The sequence below is a fragment of the Dama dama genome, chromosome 13 (assembly GCF_033118175.1).
Source record: "Dama dama isolate Ldn47 chromosome 13, ASM3311817v1, whole genome shotgun sequence".
In the NCBI taxonomy this organism is placed as follows: Eukaryota; Metazoa; Chordata; class Mammalia; order Artiodactyla; family Cervidae; genus Dama; species Dama dama.
In genome coordinates, this window is record NC_083693.1 from 49753886 (window position 1) to 49774038 (window position 20153).

The 20153-nt window shown below is 34.6% G+C and overlaps 2 protein-coding genes across 6 annotated transcripts in view; one reads left to right on the forward strand and one right to left on the reverse strand.

Moving 5' to 3' along the window:
- AP4S1 (adaptor related protein complex 4 subunit sigma 1) overlaps window positions 1-10120 on the forward strand; it is a 70627-nt gene extending 60507 nt beyond the window's left edge. The window contains exon 6 of the mRNA XM_061159083.1: window positions 9331-10120. The gene's annotated coding sequence lies outside the window, so the exon portion shown is untranslated. The remainder of the gene's footprint in view (window positions 1-9330) is intronic.
- Window positions 1-20153, reverse strand: part of HECTD1 (HECT domain E3 ubiquitin protein ligase 1) — a 74381-nt gene that overhangs the window by 12720 nt on the left and 41508 nt on the right. For 2 of the 5 annotated variants that reach the window (XM_061159059.1, XM_061159056.1), the window contains exons 19-29: window positions 19304-19409; window positions 17460-17594; window positions 16806-16945; window positions 16204-16527; window positions 15105-15271; window positions 14834-15010; window positions 11046-11882; window positions 10127-10348; window positions 5613-5746; window positions 4646-4768; window positions 804-960 (exon numbers count right to left, since the gene is read on the reverse strand). In XM_061159059.1, coding sequence (XP_061015042.1) covers window positions 804-960; window positions 4646-4768; window positions 5613-5746; window positions 10127-10348; window positions 11046-11882; window positions 14834-15010; window positions 15105-15271; window positions 16204-16527; window positions 16806-16945; window positions 17460-17594; window positions 19304-19409 — 2522 coding nt within the window. The remainder of the gene's footprint in view (window positions 1-803; window positions 961-4645; window positions 4769-5612; window positions 5747-10126; window positions 10349-11045; window positions 11883-14833; window positions 15011-15104; window positions 15272-16203; window positions 16528-16805; window positions 16946-17459; window positions 17595-19303; window positions 19410-20153) is intronic. The other 3 variants (XM_061159058.1, XM_061159057.1, XM_061159060.1) reach the window with 3 other exon arrangements.

A 20153-nucleotide genomic window follows, 5' to 3' on the forward strand; every position in this document is an offset into this window, starting at 1 on the left:
ATAGATATTTTATTATCAATAAAAAGAATTAAATAACACCATTTACAGCAACATGGATGAACCTAGATATGAACATACTAAATAAAGTATGTTACAGAAAGACAAATAAGTGAAATAAGTCAGAAAAAGACAAATACCATATGATATCACTTAAATGTGTAACCTAAAAGATGATACAAATGAACTTATTGATGAAACAGAAACAGATTCACAGATACAGAAAACAAATTTATAATTATCAAATGGGAAAGGCAGTGGGGGAGGGATAATTTAGGAGACTGGGATTAGCAGATATAAACTACTATGTATAACATAAACAAGATCCTACTGCATAGCACAGGGAACTATACTCAATATCCTGTAAATAGGCATAATGCAGAGAATATGAAAAAGAATACATATATGTATAAAATAACACAACATTGTAAAACAACTATACTTCAATAAAAAATAAAATATATTCAACGCTATGTGGTGCTCTAAATGGGAAGGAAATCCAAAAAAGAGAGGACATATATATGTGTAGCTGATTCACTTTACTGTACAGCAGAAACTAACACAGCACTGAAAAGCAATTATACTCCAATAAAAATGGAAAAAACACAATAAAATACTATATTTTGCTCCTTTAAAAAAAAAAGCTGTATTTTTTAAGGATTTGTGGCTGATATATAGTTTTTCCTGAAACCTGTTACTTATAATCTGCGTATACAAGTAGTATCTTACCTTTTAAACTATATAGTACTTGCTACTTAATCTGGAATCTATTAAAATTAAATCACAAAAGATAAAATATCTTATACCTGGGGGTGGAATTTCTAGATCAGTTGTCTGCTGGACGTTAGTTCGACCAGGTCTAGGATCAAAAGCAGGAACCAAAGCTGAAAACTGCCGCTTGAGTACGTAATCATCATCCCATGTTCTCCGGCGTCCCCCTTTAGTTTCGTACTCTTCCTCTTCCTGTTAAGATAAAATTGCACGTACAGATGAACATTTTAAAACTCTTCATTATTGCAACAGTGGTATGCTATCTATAAAAGGTATATGTTGACTACTTATCTCTATAGGTATTTTATGTCCTTATTCAGCTATATTTCTTAAGCACAAAATAAGCCAACACAAACATACATAGATATATACACATTTCTTAATGATTTATCAAAAGTAAGTAGGTTTTGGAGAAAATGTTTATAAACAAAGGTTTTATGAATTGGGTTTAACAGCTTCTTCTAAAAAGTTCTCAAAAATATTGGAAAAGACAAATGAAATTGTAAGAAGCCTTATGCTTTTGTAAATCAGACCTTATTAACACATAAATATTTTCTTAAAAAACAAAAAGCAGCTTTACTGGTGGTTGCACATATGTACATATGTGATAAAATGATAAAGAACCATACACACACATTGGGTCAACTTCCTGGTTTTGATACTGTAATTATGTAAGATATAACCACTGGAAGAAACTGGACAAAGGGCACACAAGACTTTTAAGTCTCTGCAACTCATTCTGAATGTATAATTATTTTTAAATACGCTTTAAAAAAAAGTATAAGCCAAATTACATACAAAACAGATACAGTGCTTGAAGCTGATTTAAATTACTTTGGGGCAAATAGTTCAAGTTCAACAAAGTGTTGATTTCTCAAATGATGAGTTCTTGGGGATTCACTGCAATATTCTTTCTACCTCTAGCATGTTTAAAAAATTCCATAATAAAAGTTTTTTTAAGGACCATTTTTCTCCTCTTCTTTTCTTTTATTAATTTTATCAACAAAAATTTCAATGAATTATAAATATTATAAATGTCTGATGTAATGATTTTTAAACAATAATTATGTAAATACTTATATGTACACATTTAGCCCCCTCAACACTTAATTGAGACGAACCTTTACAACAGATCAATCTGACATTTGATAGGTCTGAAACCAGTTTTATCTGGGATCTAAAACTTCTATGTGTGATCTTTAGTAATCACTTCATCTGAAAACAGGGACTAATAATAACTTAAAAGGGTTGTTGAAAGCACTGAATTAGTTAATATACATAAGCAGTGCCTAGTACATAATTAAAGATAAATAAATGTTAGCTAATAGGCTAATACTTCTATTACTCTACTGTGAAAACTACAAATCTTAGAAAATAGCTATTAACCATGCTGTTAAGAGAAATACTGCATAGGAACCTGGAATGTTAGGTTCATGAATCAAGGCAAATTGGAAGTGATCAAACAGGAGATGGCAAGAGTGAACTTCGACATTTTAGGAATCAGCAAACTAAAATGGACTGGGATGGGTGAATTTAACTCAGATGACCATTTTATCTACTACTGTGGGCAAGAACCCCTTAGTCAACAAAACAGTCTGAAATGCAGTACTTGGATGCAATCTCAAAAATGACAGAATGATGTCTGTTTGTTTCCAAGGCAAACTATTCAATATCACTGTAATCCAAGTCTATGCCCCGACCAGTAATGCTGAAGAAACTGAAGTTGAACAGTTCTATGAAGGCCTACAAGACCTTCTAGAATTAACACCCAAAAAAGATGTCCTTTTCATTATAGGGGACTGGAATGCAAAAGTAGAAAGTCAAGAAACACCTGGAGTAACAGGCAAATTTGGCCTTGGAGTACAGAATAAAGCAGGGCAAAGGCTAATAGAATGGGAAAGACTAGAGAGCTCTTCAAGAAAATTAGAGATATCAAGGGAACATTTCATGCAAAGATAGGCTCAATAAAGGATATAAGTGGTATGGACCTAACAGAAGCAGAAGATATTAAGAAGAGGTGGCAAGAATTCACAGAAGAACTGTACAAAAAAGATCTTCACGACCCAGAAAATCATGATGGTGTGATCACTCACCTAGAGCCAGACATCCTGGAATGTGAAGTCAAGTGGGCCTTAGAAAGCATCACTATGAACAAAGCTAGTGGAGGTGATGGAATTCCAGTTGAGCTATTTCAAATCCTAAAAGATGATGCTGTGAAAGTGCTGCACTCAATGTCAGCAAATTTGGGAAACTCAGCAGTGGCCACAGGACTGGAAAAGGTCAGTTTTCATTCTAATCCCTAAGAAAGGCAATGCCAAAGAATGCTCAAACTACCACATAATTGCACTCATCTCACACGCTAGCAAAGTAACGCTCAAAATTCTCCAAGCCAGGTTTCAACGATACATGAACCGTGAACTTCCAGATGTTCAACCTGGTTTTAGAAAAGGCAGAGGAACCAGACATCAAATTGCCAACATCCGCTGGATCATGGAAAAAGCAGGAGAATTCCAGAAAAACATCTATTTCTGCTTTATTGACTACACCAAAATCTTTGACTGTGTGGATCACAACCAATTGTGGAAAATTCTTCAAGAGATGGGAATACCAGATGACCTGACCTGCCTCTTGAGAAACCTGTATGCAGGTCAGGAAGCAACAGTTAGAACTGGACATGGAACAACAGACTGGTTCCAAATAGGAAAAGGAGTACGTCAAGGCTGTATATTGTCACCCTGCTTATTTAACTTATATGCAGAATACATCATGAGAAACGCTGGGCTGGATGAAGCATAAGCTGGAATCAAAATTGCTGGGAGAAATATCAATAACCTCAGATATGCAGATGATACCACACTTATGGTAAAAAGTGAAAAACTAAAGAGGCTTTTGATGAAAGTGAAAGAGGAGAGTGAAAAAGGTGGCTTAAGACTCAACATTCAGAAAACTAAGATCATGGCATCTGGTCCCATCACTTCATGGCAAATAGATGGGAGAAACAGGGGAAACAGTGGCAGACTTTCTTTGGGGGCGGGGGGGGGGGGGGCCTCCAAAATCACTGCAGATGGTGACTGCAGCCATGAAATTAAAAGATGCTTGCTCCTTGGAAGAAAAGTTATGACCAACTAGACAGCACATTAAAAAGCAGAGACATTACTTTGCCAACAAAGGTCCGTCTAGTCAAGGCTATGGTTTTTCCAGTAGTCAGGATGTGAGAATTTGACTATAAAGAAAGCTGAGTACCGAAGAATTAATGCTTTGAACTGTGGTGTTGGAGAAGACTCTTGAGAGTCCCTTGGACTGCAAGGAGATCCAACCAGTCCATCCTAAAGGAGTTCAGTCCTGGGTGCTCATTGGAAGGACTGATGCTGAAGCTGAAACTCCAATACTTTGGCCACCTGATGCAAAGAGCTGACTCATTTGAAAAGACCCTGATTCTGGGAAAGATTGAAGGCAAGAGAAGAAGGAGACGACAGAGGATGAGATGGTTGGATGGCATCACCAACTCAATGGACATGAGTCTGAGTAAACTCCGGGAGTTGGTGATGCACAGGGAGGCCTGGCGTGCTGCAATCCATGAGGTTGCAAAGAGTTGGACATGACTAAGCGACTGAACTGAACTGATTTTAATATATGTTTACTACCACAAAAATGCCAAGGGGTGTGTTTCAAGTAAGGAAACCCTGTCTGCATTACGGGAGAGCAATCATGGACTTTACTTGGTATATGGAACCCAAGTAGTTGGGCAAGTTTCCTTTTAACTCTGATTGCTTCCTGCCCTCACCCTGCCCGCTCTGTAGATTTTCCTAGACATTTCAGCCAGTGCTTTACTGTGAAAGGGAAAAACTCCACTGGAAGGCAGACATGAAGATATTACCTGCTCCCCAATAGGTCGGCTCCCTGCTCCAGCTGGGACCTGTGGTAGCTGTGAGGTGACAGCATGGTGTGTTACATCAGAGCGGGAGCCAGCTCGGCGCTGTAGGGACGGGCGTCTCAGGATCTGATACAGAAAATGGAAAGAGACATGTCTAATTATGTGACTCATACATATCCCTCTTCAGCCTTGACCTGAACTATAAATCTGTTATCAAAACTGTCATTAGAAAGCTTCATTAGCCATTTATAGAAAAGCTTTTAATTCATCATACATCATATACTAACATTCAGAAGAAATGTGCCCATGCTCTATATATTTTCCAAGAAAGGTAAACAAAAGCATTTCTTGGGAGTTCTCCACCCCACTAAAACCCAACTTCGGAAAAAATGCTTTAATCTTCTAACATTTTATAAAAGGAAATTAAAATTATACATGAAGTTAAAATAAAAGGCATTTTCAGGCAAAAGTTCAATTTTAAGACAATCATAGTTAACAAACACTAGGGGCTCTGGATCATACTGCCTAAGCTTGGGTCCTACTTTCCTACTCAACTCTGATCAATTACAGCAAATTATGTGTTCTATGTCTCTATCTCATAGGTCTGTGTAAGGACGCATGAGATAATACAGATACTGTCTGCAAAACAGCAGATACCAGAAAATTCTAAGCATAGCTTTTTTTTTTTGGTCCATGCCACATGGCATGTAGGATCTTAGTTCTCCAACCAGGGATCAAATCTGGGCCCCCTATCTTAACTGTTGAATTGCTAGGGGAAGTCCTGAAAATTGTATTATTTAGGATTACTGCAGTTCTTCACATTTTTAAACCTGTAAAAACATCAGCATATCTTTCACACTGGTGCTCTATTTTCTTGCTTCAAAGTTTAACTAGAACGTTGCTTTTCTTTTCTTCATTTCAATTATCAACATCATATCTTAGTTAAGAAAATGGGGGACTCTCTCTCTACCATAACCTCCTCGTATTCTTGGTCCTCCTGATTGTCATCTTCATTTTCATCATCTTCCTCGTCTGGCTCTGGCAAGTCTTCATCATCATCTAGCTCAGCTAACAGAGTACTGGCACGGCAGCTATCAAGGAAATCTAGAAAACAAAACCAACAATCTTCCTCTTAACACAATTAACAAAGCATGCCAGGGTAACTTTGTGAATCCGTTTTATAATACACAGGTAAAATTCAAAAGGTTCAGGTATAAAGGCCACATTTAGTGATGTCACTCTTCTCCTACCACCACACACAAAGGATGAGTAACAACAGTAAATAGTCCCAAGCATGGCAGAAAATGACATGGGATAAAGGATGGTAATAAACTAAATCCGTATCCACAAAATCATTTTTTAAAAAGGTCAACAATATGCGGTATGTTAAAAAATAAAAGGAGCCCTATTACATTCTCTGTATAAGTTAGTGGAAACACAATGGGGGAAAGAGAACACTTTGGAGTCATTTGCTGTGTCAACCCGTATCTGTTTGAGTACCTACTATGTGCCAAGAATTGCACTAGGCACTAGGTATACATAGTTGTAAACAAGATAGACATGGTTTGAGTCCCCATGGAGCTTACAGGGGAGAGAGTCATTTAAAAAGTAAACAAATGAATACATAAATATAAACTGTGAAAGGGGAAAGAACAGAATTTAAGTTGATCAGAGAGAATTAATTTATCTATGTGACTGGAGAGACTGCTTAATGATAATGACTACTTAAAGATAATGCCTATTTACTAGGGAATGATGTTAGGTACAGCTTTATATATCGTCTAAATTATCTAGCACATAAAAATAAACTTTAATCCCTTTTGCCTCCCTCCTTGTTAGGCTCTCTCCCCTCCATCCTTCAGTGAAGATTTACACTGCCCCACATAATGAAGATGGTGAGAAGCTATTCTCCATAGGAACTGAAAATAAAAAGAGGAATAATGGGACTAAAACAAAAGAGTTTTTTATTGGATCTGGAATTAAAAAAAAAAACAAACAAACTTCTATGGATAAGAAGGCAGTACATACATTACAAAAGAATATCCAAAAAACAATTCATAATTATTTAGTAGGAACTTGCATTTACAGGTTGCTGAACCAAATACAATTTTTTATGTCTAACAATTACACAAGACTAAAAATTCAATGCCTTTTACTATGACTTGCCATTGCTTATAAGATAATGCTGATTTCAGAATATTCACAGCTAAATTGGCAACATTTTTTCCTTAATGACATAAAATAATCTTATTATTAATAGCATCTTAAATTTGATGAAATATATTACCCATAACCTGTTGGCTTAGCAGTAAAAGAATCCGCCTGCAATGCAGGAGACACGGGTTCAACTCTTCGGTCAGAAAGATCCCCTGGGGAAGGAAATGGCAACCCACTCTAGTATTCTAGACTAGGAATTCCCATGGACAGAGGAGCTTGGCAGGCTACAGTCCGTGGAGGTGGCAAAAGAGTCAGACACAACTTAGTGACTAAACAACAACAAACATGGAAAGTGTCATCCTGCATTTTAGGTAATGGTTCTCATGAATATGATGTGGCAGTACATAAAATAAATCAATTCCACTTTTAGGTTTATTTCTTAAAGGAAAAAATATGTAGGTATATAAAGTCCATTTTTCCTGTGTTACAATTCACTGAAGTCAGTGGTTTTACTCATCTTCCCTTTTTTATCCTAGTATAAGGATATTATATAAGGCTTCCCTGGTGGCTCAGATGGTAAAGAATCTGCCTGCAATGTAGGAGACATGAGTTTGATCCCTGGGTTGGGATGATCCCCTGAAGAAGGGAATGGCTACCAACTCCAGTATTCTTGCCTAGAGAATTCCATGGACAGAGGAGCCTGGTGGGCTACAGTCCATAGGGTCACAAAGAGGCAAACACAACTAAGCGACTAACATTTTCACTTCACAAGGATAATATATATATTAAAAAAAGCTCCGTATTTCATACATTTGATTATATTACACAATCAAATCATGTCCCTCAAAACATAACACAGTGAAAGTTTGCATATTTAGAAATAATTTTATAATGCAGATATCACTCTGATTCTTCATACAGCAGCACTGTCAAAGAATCCGCCAGTTTTAGAAATGCAGAAAAAGAAATTTTAATCACCAAAGAATAATTTTTAAAAGGCAGTCAGTAGCCCTGACTCCTCAATATTCTTTCCCATTAGTATACCTACAACTTTCTTAACCTTCACATGATGTATTAACAGACCTAAAGCTTAAAGTTAACATAGTAATAGGGAGAAGCAGAAGGCCTCCATTAGGAAAACCAAAGAAGAAATGCTTCTGGTGAATTTATGACACTTTGGTGTAATTATCATCGTCATTTTGCTACATACATATGTAACAGATAAGGTGGAAACAGAAATATAATTCTTTTCCTAAAATCATAGATCATCAGATCCAATTCTTAGCTTGGAATACGAGAGACCACATTCTCAAAAAAAAAAGAAAACATATTAAAATGATGCATACACAAGATAGTACTTAAATAAAATATATCCTCATATAACTTTTTATATTTGAAATTAACAAAAGTAACTTTGAAAAAAGAACAGGTGATCAAGGATTGTGATAAAGGGTAATGTAAAACAATAATGATGGGAGTACAACCTTTTTGGAAGGAAATTCAACAATTACTCTTTTAGGAATTTACCCTAAGGAAATACACAAAAATACAAAGGATGCTCACTCATAACAATGCTGATGGTAATGAAAAACTGTAACTTAAATATCCAATCAATATTAAATAATGATCATACAGCCAGAGGAATATCTGGCAGCCATTCTATGTTGTAGAAACTCACTGAAGTATATTTAAATATTTTTACAGTGAAAAGAGCTGTCCAGAAAGGATAGAATTTCTTTTTTCTTAAAGAACAGATACATCAAATGATATGTATCAAATGACAACAATGGTAGGAACTAGACGATTTTTATTTGCCTCAACACTTCCCTTCTATAAAAAATTTTACCATTCTAATATGATGATTAGCAACATTTTAATTGAATCACTGACTACATACCATAGGACCTTCAATAATGTAACTATAAAACCTTCTAAGCAAGAACTAATTCATCTGAATATTTAAAATATTTCCTAAATAAAGAATAATTTCCAGAAGACTTTGATAACTGTTGTGATAAGGTAGTTTATAATAAGGAAAATTCAGTCTTCATCTCTGTTCTATATACTGAGTTTCTTAAACTCTTGGAATTTCCTGAGATAAGAGCAATAGAGGTGTCGTTTGTTATCTATAACTGGAGTTGTTTTAATGAGGAGACTTTTAGAAAGCCCTGAGGTAACCTAAGGATGGGGCTGCTTGTTAGTGGAACCAACCATAATCAGAGGACTGGAACTTTCATCTGGCCCCTTAGACCTCCGGGGAGAGGAGGTGGAGACTGAGTCACCAATGGCCGGTAATTGAATCACTGGTGCCTAAACCATGACGTCTCCAAAAACTAAAAGCCCTGAAAGGTTGGGGGTTCAGAAAGCTTCCAGGCTGGTAGACATGAACACAGTGACAGGCCAGAATGGCTCCTAAACTCTATGGGGATGGAAGGTCCTATGCTTGGGACCTCCTGGACTTTGCCATGTGCATCTCTTCCATCTGCCTGTGCCTGAGTTATATATTCTTCTCCTCTTCTTTTTTTGGCCAGATCAAGCATCTTATGGGATCTTGTTCCCAATCCAGGGATGGAACTGCAGCTCCCCAGCAGTGGAAGCAGAGTCCTAACCACTGGACTACCAGAGTATCCCCTAAATATCCTTTTTATGAAAAACCAGTAACCCAGCACATAAAATGTTTTTCTGAGACCTGCGAGCCACTCCAGCAAATTAATCTAACCCCAAGAGGGGGTTGTGGAAACTTCCAGTTTACAGCCAGCCAGTGAGAAGCACAGATAACGATCTGGATTTGTGATGAGTGACTAAAGGGGCAAAGGTGAGGGGTGGGCAGTGTTGGAGAACTGAGACTAACCTATGGGATCTCATACTATCTCCAGGTAGGCAGGTAGTGTCAGAATTGGGGGAAAACTTTACACACACTTGGAGGACAGAGCTGCAAAGTGAAGCAGCAGGGTACTGAAAGTACACAAGACGCACGGGAGTACTTTTCCTCTTACATTACAATGTACAAAGAATTATCAATTTACGAAGCTTATTAATCTATCACACTTCTTTTCTAATAAAGATGTCAAATTATTACAGTTCTTCTAATAAAACTTCACTAGTGACAAAAGGCCAAGAGAAGGATGACACACAGAAGTTCCTAGATTTCTATTTACAACCAGATAACAGTTCTTCATATCACTTTGAGTTTTCTCATCACATATAAAGCTGCCATATTTATGAGAGAATAATCCTTTTCTAATCAAAAATGTAAAACACTCCAGAAGAAAAATGTGATAAAAACATCACCATATAAATATCTAAGTATTTGATACTGTAACTTACCATATAAGGAGTACTCTGCTTCCTGACCTGTGTCACTCTCACTGGAGGTTGATGTGAGGCTGGTGGTTAAAGTATTACTTAAAGACTGACCAACCGATAAAACTGTTGTTGCTGTAGCTACATTGCTGCTGCTAGTAACACTGGATGTTGACATAGTCACTGTCGATGTAGTACCGGGCGTGGTCAAATTAGGGAAACTCTGAGCACCCATAAGAGGAGAAGCTAAGGATAAAAACGAAGCACATGAGTACAAAAAAGGGAGGACTGTGTAAACCTTAGAAAAACTATGTTGTATATTTAGAAAAAAGAATGCGGTCATGAAACACTGATTATTAAAAGGCTGAAAAGCAACAACTTTGGGAACCCAACTGAAATCCAACTAGAAATTCTTGTTTTTATAGCATTATTATTTTTTACAATGTTAAGCCTAGCTTTTAAAATAAGTGAAACAGGCACTGAAATTACTCCCAATGGTATTTTCCAAGGGAATTACTTTGACCCATTGGTAGCTTTAACTAGAATTAAAAATTTTCATAAGCTAATATCAATTCAGGACCTAAGTAAAAGGTATGCCAGTATTATGTTCTGATTTCGACTGACTCTGATGGTAGTTAATAGCCATCTATTTCCTCCTGTAATTATACTTGACAATCAGAGGAGTGAAAAACAGAAATGTGTTCTTTTCTTCTTCAGAATTAGAATAAGAGGTTCTTTATCAGGTCCTGATCAGAATTCTTAAAATGTCACAATTCTATAGAACTTAACCTTATATTCCTGAAGTGCTAAACGTGACACAGTTGTACATAACAGGGTTTAATGATCTGGTTAAAGACTAGAGCCAGAATCCACTAAACAAATCCTGCTTTGCACCCCTCAGAGTGGAAAAAGCATTGGGTTCTATAATGAAAAGCTCACTTACTTGCTGTGCTCATCACATTCCTCCCCAAAGTATTAGTGTTGTTATCACTGCTGCTTCGGCTTAGATTCATGTTGTTGGTGGCATTAGTCCGTGCTATGTTTGCCACTCTCCTTACAAAACTCTCCAAGCTAGATGTTTCTCTTGAGGACAGGTTAGGTACACTTGCACTAGAGCTCATGGGGGCCCCGGCAGCCAACAGGGAACTCACGGACAGTCTGTTACTTGCTGAAGAGCTAAGGGGCCGTTGTGAAGCGGCTTCTTTATTAGTTAACTCAGAGACTGAACTAACATCAGGAGAACTAACACTAACAATTCCCATGGATATTGCACTAGACTCCCCAGGAGCACGAGCAGAACTATCAGGGCCTATCTTTCTTTCAGCATTTTCACTTCCCGTCTCCGCTGTTAAGGTGCTGGTACTTGCACTGGAAGATGACCCTACTTCTGTTTGAGGGACGTTTTCAGCAGATGAAAGAACAACAATTGGTTCATGGACATCAGCTCCTGAAACTATACTGTGTTCCATTACAATTTCTGATCTCCGTTCCGTTTTGGTCGAACCCAAGCTGATGTCGCTGCTACTGGCCACGCTACACACAGAACTGCTGCTTCCTTTTCTACTTGAGGAGCCTGCAGCAGCAGATGTCTTGTCTGGACAGTTGTTTTTCACCAAGCTGCTCCATGATTGCGTTGTGCCTGAAACAGTGGATGAAACAGGTTTGGGTGATGCCACTGTATCAGGGTCGTACCCTGGTGCAAGCTTGAGGTCAAATTTTCCTTCTGCGCCCATACGGTAAGAGTTTGAGCCACCAGCATCCCAGGTGACATCAATCCAGCCTGGAAAGGGACAGGAGTTTGTGAGACCCAGCAGAAAGCAGATAGGAGCGTGTCAGACAGTAGCTCCACAATATGGGATCAGCTTTTCATCAGTGCTGTACTTCTCTGAATTTCTAGTCATCTAAGGTCTGCCAACTAAAATTGAATCTGTTTCTCTTATTTCTGAACTGTTTGTTAATATTTAAAAATAATATTAGGGTCACGTTTATAACTACTGGAGTATCTTTCAAGGGGAAGAACTGTTAAAAACTGTAAAAAGATGGATAAAAATGGTAAACTATTGCAACTTCAGCAAGTATACATGAAATCTAAGTAAAAGCTTTTTTAGTTGCTAAATATGATCATGTGGTCAAATGTTTATAGAAAAAAGTGCTGGCTTAACCATTAATTTCTAAGTTTGGGCTAAATCCTATAATTGACGGACAAAATATTCATTTATCACTGGAGAAATTCTAAGCCACTAGCTCAAATAACACTAAGTTAGCATTTCGGTTGTGTTCTCAAAGTTCAGTGGTTACTTGGTTCTCTTATGATTAAAATTAATAAATTTGAATAAGCACAAAATTTTAAAACCAAAATTTTAAAAGTATGCTAAGCTCTTCTATGAGATAGAACCTATATGATAAAGCTAACAACATGAAAAGAACTAGTGAGCATAATATTAAATCTATATTTACTTATACTTGGAAAACATTACTTCTTTTTTTAAAATGGTAATTAACTTCCAAAAGCAAAATAAATTGCCTATTAGAAATAAAATTAATATAAATTTTACCATCTTATTTTAGTGTTATACGCTAATTACTTCAGGGAAAAAAAGCACATAAATATAGTCTTTAAAAACGTTAAAAGTACTTCACCCATACACACACACACTCTCACGCATACATGCGCACACACACATGCCAAGTTCATACATGTTTACAAGGAAACTCAGAGGGGTTTAAGTAATATTAAATTACCTGTGGGAATTATCTGCACACAAGTTGTTTGAGAGCAAACTGACTGCCCCAAATCTACATAATCTAGTTTAGATGAGATTTCAATTGCCTCAATTTATTCTGTATGCTGAATTAACCTCTGAAGAATCAACTTTTAACTATCTCTTCTGTAACATGGAAAAGTGTGAGAAAAGGAAAAGTTCAAAACCATACCCCAATCCCGAATAAAATTACATTGTATCGTATTAACTGGTCCCAAAATATACTGATAACTTATTTCATAGCACATATCAAAATCTGTAACTGTATGTTTTATGTTTTACCAGAAAGCATGGGATCATACTTTTTTGTTGACCAATGTGTATCTGAAGTCTAATAGAGTACCTTTATGTAATAGGCACTCATATTTGTGTGATAAATTAAAAAATGGATATTCCTACCAACACAAAGTTTCTTTAGAAAGGGAAGAGATTTGATACAGTATAGAAAAATAACTAATAAATGTAAACCATTCAGTTACGCTTCAGAATGTGTTTAAACTGATCACTGACAAGAACTCAGAAAGGGTACATATCCAAAAGTGGACATTTACAAAACTCTGAAGTCCTCTTTAGATAAAAGAGTTAGTAACAACTAGCCATTATTAAAAATGGTTAGCTTAAGTATTTGAAAGCTAAGAACTCTGTACAATGTAATGGTTTTAAGGTATGACTTTTCTACATTTGTCAGGTCAGCAAAAATAAGCCTTTCTTATATGCTAAATTCTGAAATTAAGATTCCAATTTTCCTAAGCAGTTGCTTCACTTGACTCCAAACCAAGAAAAATACACAGTACTTACATATCCCTAACTAGCTTACACTTAAAAGTTAAACAATGTAGGGGAAATAAGACTAGTAACTAAGTATCATTAAGATATGCAAAAACAAGAACACTGGAAATTTCTGAATTGAACTATTAATATTCAAGTATTATTGTTTTTTATGAATTTTAGCAGCTGCATACATGCTCACTCACTATAAACCTGCTATGATGATAATCTGAAATTAGGGTACAACTAAACAGAAATGCATTTTGTATGGTAATTTCAGGGACAGAATCTTAAATGTAGTAAGAGCAAAAAGAGTTTAAGTAAACAGATGATTTTATCACATAGTTAAGATATCAAATGCTAGTCATTCTCTTAAGCATTGTCACTCTTATTATCTCTTTCAATATTTGGTGTAAATTGACAATAAGAACATTTTACTTTTTTAAATGGTAGGCAAAATGCCTAAGAACCACCATTGGTTAGGCAAATTATCCACTAATAAATGAGTCTCTTAAGTTATAAGAAAAAAATCTAGCCACTACAGTTGCTTCTGGGAATAGATAGCATAAAGTGGGTATGAACTTCCTTAAAATCTACAGAATTTTTAAAATGAACTGGATTTTAAAAAATAATGCTTATGGAACACGAAAGTTTACTATCCCAAAGAAAAACTGGTAGACTGAGAAACATTTTGAAATATAATTAACTAATAAATGAAAACGCTACAATTTTTGTTCTGTCCTTTACTGAAAAATGTTTAACTTAAAAACATTAATGCTTTTTCTTCTATATGACTTATAATTGAACAAAAAAATTTTGCCTGATTCTTGTGAGGCTAACAAGATAAAGAAAAGCATAAGAAATTAAGATCAATGGAACTTATGAATAATAAACTTAAAAAAAAGACACAAAAGGAGCAGAAAAATGTGTCTTTTAGGGTATTCACCTTATACTAACTTATTATTAAAAATTACTTCAAATTATTAGCAGTAAGTTTTGAGTCAAAAACCTAACAATTAAAAAATTTTCCAGTATTTAAGTAAATGATTTTTCCATTTTAACATAAAACCAATAGATGGGTTCTTCTTCTTATTCCTGGAACATTTATTCAATTTATATACTACCACAAAATAGCAAAAGAAAAATATTTTGTTACGTAAATACTCGATTTCCACACGACAAACGCTAAGCACCTACTCACCATTGTGCAGTTCTCCCGTGACCGTGCCTTCTCCCTGCGGGCTGCCATCCTGGTCACGCCACTTCCAGTCAAGGCCTCTGATCACACGAGCCCCCGGGACCATGTACTTCAGCACCTGGGAGCGAACCAGACGTCTCTGTCGTCTAAGATTAGCTTCTGCTTCCTTAGCTGCTTTTCCTATTATGTAGAAATTAGAGAGATACAGTCAAAGTCACTTTCCATAAGTGTAGTTGTTTTAGTAAGTTAGAAAAACCTACTGTTCTCTATTTACCTAGCTGATCTTCACATACTCCATTTACAGTGCCATAAAGTTCAAATCCAGATAGTGAGAGATAGTGGGTCTGTCCACTCGCATTCTTTCCCATCTGTTTAATTCTGACATGTCGCCACCCTTGTTTCTCATCCTTTGGTGGATCAAGAGGCCAGGTGGCTGTTGACCTGTGAATGTTAGGGAAAATATTATGTAATATTTTAAATATATGAAAAATACGCTTAAGGTAGCAAAGATCTTTTTTACGTAACAGAAAATTATGTGAAAATAACTTTCATGTTCAGTCAATAGTTTGTTACACAAAAATCAAGAAATCAAAGAAGAAAAATAGAAGAAAATGAAAAATGAAATGTTAAATGTATTATGATTAATTTGACTCATAACTCTAAAAGATTTATAATTAATAAAATCCAAAGAAATAAGAAATTTTATGAGTAACAAATATCTTTATGATAAAAAAGACATTTAATTTTTTGAAAAATTTTAAATGAAATATTAAAACAGCAACTTTAAAGCCTGAAAATATTACCTATTAATCATGTTAAGAAGCTCCCTCCATACAGCAAATACAAAAAATAATTTAATCTACACTCTACCTACTCTTCAAAATGTGCCACAATATACAATTAAACTGTATTAGAACTAAATTTTTTAGAAACATAATGCTGACTTTCTGCCTTTAAAAAGCACATAAATGATCAATAAATAAAATTTAGGAAAACAGATACATAAAATAAGAAAAATCAATAGTCACTGTTAATTTGTCATTCACATATATTGTGTGAATAAATGGATAGTTTAGTTTAAAAGTTAATTCTTTTCTTTTTGCTTTTATCAGTGTGCTATATATACATACATATATAGCTATGTATCAACTTCTTTTTAAATAAGTTTGCTTCTACTAAAGTTTAAAGCATTTGGTTTTCATAAAGTCATTTTTCAAAGTTTTAACACCTAAATTACAGTATCAAGTGATATTTTTAGCAAGAAAATCTTGTTTCAGTATCTTATAAAATAGAGAGCTCTAAGAGGATATAGTTATAAAAATAAACAAAGCTCTTTACTGAGTTTTCCAATTTACAAAGACTCCTCAACTAACCCTGGTTCATTGAGACTGCAGTCATCAACATGGGTATACAAAGAAGTCCAGTTCTGTCCATCTTTGGATACCTGGAAAACCCAATTTCTCAGTGCAGACCTTCCATAACCACGAGCATGACGAAGTGTATATGCTGATGGTATCACCCAGAGACCCAGATCTATGGCAAACCAGGCATTCTTATCATCGTTGCTATGACAATTTAAAGCTGAATTGTCACGACTCAATATGTCTTCTAAGCGGCCATAAGGTAGATTTCGTCCTTCTGATGATGTTACTACTACAAGTCCATAAGCAGCTGGATTAACCCATTCATATGCAGTTCTATATAAAAACAAAGAAAATGCTCTTAAGCAGTGTTAACACTTTTAAAATAAGTGCATTTGTTCAGACTACCTTTTTTCCACATAAAATTACATTTAGAAAAATTCTATAGTAATTTAAGCAACTTTTCTTCATAAAAAGAAAAATTTGGATGGGGGTCTTAAATTTAACCTAAAAGATGAAATTCCTAGAACGACAGAATATTCAGAGTGGTTTCTACTACCTAGATTTCTTTTCCGGGTGAATATTTTCAATCTACATTAAACAGAGTGACTTACTTGGCATTTGTTCCAATCCAGTAAATGATTCCATTTTCATCAAAATCATGCTGGTGCCGAAATATAAAATTTTGGCCTTCTCTTAATTTTCGAACAAAAACAAATGAAGATCGGTCAAAATCGTACCACTGCTTTGCTACCTACCCAAAGAAAATATGGAAGACACCTTAATGATGATATTTTGAAGTTCACTGCCCACTTTGTTCCTAACCCTTTAATGTGATTTTTTAAATAATCAATATTCATTAAAAAATATTTGAAAAAGAAAAATAACTAGAAAACCCTAACCACAGCACCCCACTATTAATATCAGAGAGTATTTCTTTAGTCTATTATTTCAACAGACAGAATAAAACAAAGTCTCGATCATACTGTACAAAAACATTTTTCTCTTATCAGTCTGTATATTATGATAGCCAAATAACAGTCAAACTAATTGAAATAATTACCGAATTGATAACTCCTTTACGTATTAGCATTAAGGTTTTGCTCACTGTTTTAGTAGTACAAATAACTATAATAGACATCTTTATGAAGAAACCATTTATAGTCTAAACATTATTTTCTAAAATGGAATTCCCAAACCACTTTTCTAAAAGGCTAAACCACAGCAAAAAAAGCTTATTTCACACCATGTCCTTGCCAGAAACTCACCATTTTTAAGAGATACTGTTCCAGAGATTCAACTGTAGCTAAGGGTTCCATCTTCAACATTCTGCCAGTCCTGTCTATTAATGAAGTTTCACCAGGTGCACGTTCCAACCGAAATCTTAATCTTCTTGTAAGTATCTACACAGAAATGATTAAAATGCTTCAGGGAACGCAGTGTTTTTATCTTAGCATTTTGAAAATGAGAAATGTTACATAACACAGCAATTGAGATTAATAAAGTATAACCATAAAGAAGTATCTGTTTCCTACTAAATGTTTTAAAGAGGTTCATTGAATAAGTAATATTCTGAAGAAAGAAACAAACTACTTATCTCTAAAAAACTTCAAACATACATGGTTTAAATAAAATTATTATAAATCACTTAACAGATTAACAGAAATATTACAGCCTTGACTGGTAACTTGCAATTTTCCAGATAAGTTATAAAAAGCAGCTAATTAACTTATGCTTTTAAAGTGAGAATTATTAAATAATCTATGTCTAGTAAACTGAAAAAATACAAGACCTTTTAATAGCTTCCAATCCAATGTTTCAGTAAATAAAACAAGTATGTGCTTCATTTCTGTACAAATTTTAACTAATTTCTATAGCCACAGAATTAAACATTTATATGTACATTTGGGAAGCATTTTAGACTCCAAAATTACCAGAGGGCACATCCCTAGCTTTCCTGTCCTTGTATCTTGCACAGTCTCCTGAAATGATATACAAACAATAAAAGATGTTGCTGCTCCTATAAGTATAACCTGGGATATCTCCAGTTTTGGAGACTATTTCTATCTCATTCACCTATCAAAGATAAAACCTTTAAAATAATAGACAAAAATCCCCTTGTTCCTCTATAATGTTCTGTTGGAAGTAAAGCAAAAAGTAGACCTCTACAACTTATTTAATATATGTACCATGTCAGATATAGTAACAATACCGTAACTCCCTGAACAAGCTTTCCAGTCTGGAAATCTAGTGCCTTTGGTAACACTAATGGGTTCTTGGGGGAATGCTAAGTTTTTTTGTATTGAGTAGGCATTGTTAGCACAAATATAGTTTTTTAGTCACTTATTAAAGGCTGTATTTAAAAGAAACTATTTGATGCAGAGAAATGCAGCAAAGGTCAAATAAAAGCAAGACTCAAGCCCAAATAACCTGTAAGTAAATGCTAAAGGAACCTACAGAAAAGGAAAAGATCTGTTTTGGGATATTAGCAGTAAGAATTTTGTTCCTGTTGGAATACTAGATGCTAACATAAGGATAATTTAATGAATTAATAAGAAAGACAACCAAATAATACTTAGGAAGAAAACGGGCTTTTTATAAAACCATGTGATAATGGCAGATTTCCAAAAGGATCAATAGAAATAGCTGAGGAAGGCCACCTCTACTCAATGACATACAGAAAACAAGAAAAAAAAAGTTGTGCCTGAAACATTTTCACATTTTCTTACATGCTGAGTTACACACAGAGACAAAGGGACTTAATTCATAAACAGATGGGACTTAACTCTAGAACAAAAGGATTTTCTTTTTTGTTTTCCAACTGAGAGTGTCATTTTCCACTTATGATCTACTAAATATGATTTACTACTAAAAATAAATATTAAAATACTAATACATTCAAAAGTCATTAAAAAGAACAATCAAAAGGAACTAAGGGTTAAAGAATTTAACTATCAAGCAATCATTAAACAATGATCTGTCACAATTTGTTTCAACAATCACAATCATTCTTTAATAACATATAAATTTTTTTTTGTTTTTTTTTTTTAAGAAAAATAAGACTGCTTCTAAATGCATTGAGCAATAACAGCAATTGCATTTTCATGGTTACCTGGAGGTTATAAGTGGATCCTGGTGTATCATACAAATGGAGAGGTAGACGTTCAATAGACTCTAATACAGCTATTAACTTTCGGATTAATGCAACAGCTGGTCGGCTAGGAAAACAATTGTTAAGAACTTCCATATAAGTTCAAACTAAAGTTCATACAGGATCTGCAACAGCCAATTCATACAGACCCCTACTTTCTGTATTAATGCAAAGTGAAGTTTGGTTTTTCATTAGACTACAACTGAGTAAGCAAAGATAATCTCATAACTCAATTTCTTTACTTACTAAAATATTTCATTTTTCATATGAAACGTTCACAACTGCATTCAAAGTAATGTATAATTTAACGTGTATTTAATTTTTTAAAGCTTAAACAATTTTATTATATAATATTTGATACATATAACAGACTATATAAAGCAGTGAAGTTTGGAAAATGACAGTACTGTTAGCGAGGCAACACTGTATAATATTTCTGGAAAATAACAGGACAACTTATATCAGGAAGTTTTAAAAAATCATCAACTCACTAAAACTATTTAAAGCAATTTATATAAAAAGACATTCCCAAAAAACAACAACAAAAAAAACATTCCCACCAAGACAAGTATATTTTAGTATTAGTAATATTTTGCAAAGAGTTAATACGTTTAATAGACTAATGTTCCAATAAATGATTATATATCTATGTAATATAATACACACTCATTTAAAATGGCATTTAAAATTAATGGAGTTGAATTTCATTTATTATTTAAAAAATTCAATCATATTCAAAAGTAAATAAAATCATAAAATGAACCTTTATCAACTCACAACCCAGCTTCAACAGTTACCTATTAATGGCCAA